General features: G+C 56.0%; 1 protein-coding gene across 1 annotated transcript; it reads right to left on the reverse strand.

Moving 5' to 3' along the window:
* Positions 1-239: 239 nt before the first annotated feature.
* LOC127929815 (translation initiation factor IF-2-like) lies at positions 240-1,232 on the reverse strand. The gene is made up of 2 exons (XM_052518263.1): positions 1,096-1,232; positions 240-568 (listed from the first exon to the last, which is right to left on the reverse strand). The coding sequence occupies exons 1-2, from the start codon at positions 1,121-1,123 to the stop codon at positions 240-242; spliced, it is 357 nt and encodes a 118-aa protein (XP_052374223.1). The 5' UTR covers positions 1,124-1,232.
* Positions 1,233-1,834: the final 602 nt, after the last annotated feature.

The following is a 1,834-nucleotide window of genomic DNA, read 5'->3' on the forward strand; positions in this document are numbered from 1 at the left end:
CACCCAACTCATGCCCTGACCATACTAAATAAATACAAAACAAAGGAAATAAAGGTCAGAACGTGACAGTACCCCCAAAGGTGCGGACTCCGGCCGCAAAACCTTAACCTATAGGGGAGGGTCTGGGTGGGCGTCTGTCCGCGGTGGCAGCTCTGGCGCGGGACGCGGACCCCACTTCACCATTGTCTTAGTCCGCCCCATTGTCCGCCTCCGTGGCTTCCTAACCATGGCAACTCTTCTCAATGGACAGAGGGGCAGCTCGGGACAGAGGGGCGGCAGCTCGGGACAGATGGGCGGCAGCTCGGGACAGAGGGGTGGAAGCTCGGGACAGAGGGTCGGAAGCTCGGGACAGAGGGGCGGAAGCTCTGGTGCCTCTGGGCTGAGGGGCGGAAGCTCGAGACAGAGGGGCGGAAGCTCTGGTGCCTCTGGGCTGAGGGGCTCTGGCGCCTCTGGGCTGAGGGGCTCTGGCGCCTCAGACTCCGGCAGCAGCACCGGACAGGCGGGAGACTCCGGCAGCAGCGCCGGACTGGCGGGAGACTCCGGCAGCAGCGCCGGACAGGCGGGAGAACTGCAGGGAAGAGACAGAGAGACTGGCTGGGGAGAACTTCAGGAGGCTTGGTGTTAGGAGGAGGCACCTGAAGGACCGGGCTGTGTGGGAGCACTGGAGCTCTGATGCGCAACCTTGGCACCACTTCCCCAGGCTGGACAACTACTCTAGCCCGGACCCTCCAGAGCGCAGGCACAGGTTGAACCGGGCTGTGGGTAAGCACGGGAGATCTAGTGCTTACTACATGCACCTCTCCCTTAGGCTCCACTCCCACATTTGCCCGGCACGAGCGGAGCGCAGGCAGAGGACGCACAGGCACCATACGCCCTGGCTCGATGCCCGCACTCGCATGACACTCTCGCGGGGCTGCCCTATAGGCTATGGGCACGTACTGGCCACACCGTGCGCTTAACCGCATAACACGGTGCCTGACCAGTAACGCGCTGCTTATAATAAGCACGAGTAGTGAGCTCAGGTCTGCTACCTGGCTTAGCTCCACACCTCGTGTGCCCCCCCCCCAAAAAACATTTTTAGGCTGCCTCTCCTACCTGTCGCACTGCCGTGCTGCCTCCTCATATCGCCGCCGCTCAGCTTTCGCTGCCTCCAGCTCTGCTTTGGGGCGGCGATATTCCCCAGCCTGTGCCCAGGGTCCCTCTCCGTTCAGTATCTCCTCCCATGTTCAGGAGTCCTGTGATGCTGGCCGCTGTTGTTGCTGCTGCTGCTGTCGTCGCTGTCTTTTACCACGCCGCTTGGTCCTTGATTGGTGGGTGATTCTGTCACGGTCGTCATTAGTTTATTGTTTTTGTTACTCTTTTGTATAGTGTTGCAGTGTTCAGTGTTCTCTTTATTAAACTTCACTATGAACACATACCACGCCGCATATTGGTCCTCTGATCCTTCTCGCCTCTCCTCTTCAGATGAAGAGGAGGAAGACCGTGACAATACCCTACATTACTCATCTCATATGTATATACTGTACTCTATACCATCTACTGCATCTTGCCTATGCCGTTCTGTACCATCACTCATTCATATATCTTTATGTACATATTATTTATCCCTTTACACTTGTGTGTATAAGGTAGTAGTTGTGGAATTGTTAGGTTAGATTACTCGTTGGTTATTACTGCATTGTCGGAACTAGAAGCACAAGCATTTCGCTACACTCACATTAACATCTGCTAACCATGTGTATGTGACAAATACATTTTGATTTAGCTCCGAGTTCCGAGTCCCATCTCTACTCTAGTCCCTAGCCCCATCTCTACTCTAGCCCCTAGCCCCATC

The sequence above is a fragment of the Oncorhynchus keta genome, chromosome 4, assembly GCF_023373465.1.
Source record: "Oncorhynchus keta strain PuntledgeMale-10-30-2019 chromosome 4, Oket_V2, whole genome shotgun sequence".
Classification (NCBI taxonomy): Eukaryota; Metazoa; Chordata; class Actinopteri; order Salmoniformes; family Salmonidae; genus Oncorhynchus; species Oncorhynchus keta.

What these genes read in the sequence shown, in the direction of transcription:
- LOC127929815 (XM_052518263.1), bottom strand. Translation starts at nt 1,123, where the DNA reads ATGAGGAGGCAGCACGGCAGTGCGACAG. An exon ending in GCAGCACGGCAGTGCGACAG is followed by an intron (nt 569 to 1,095) that starts GTAGGAGAGGCA and finishes TCTTCCCTGCAG; the next exon opens with TTCTCCCGCCTGTCCGGCGC.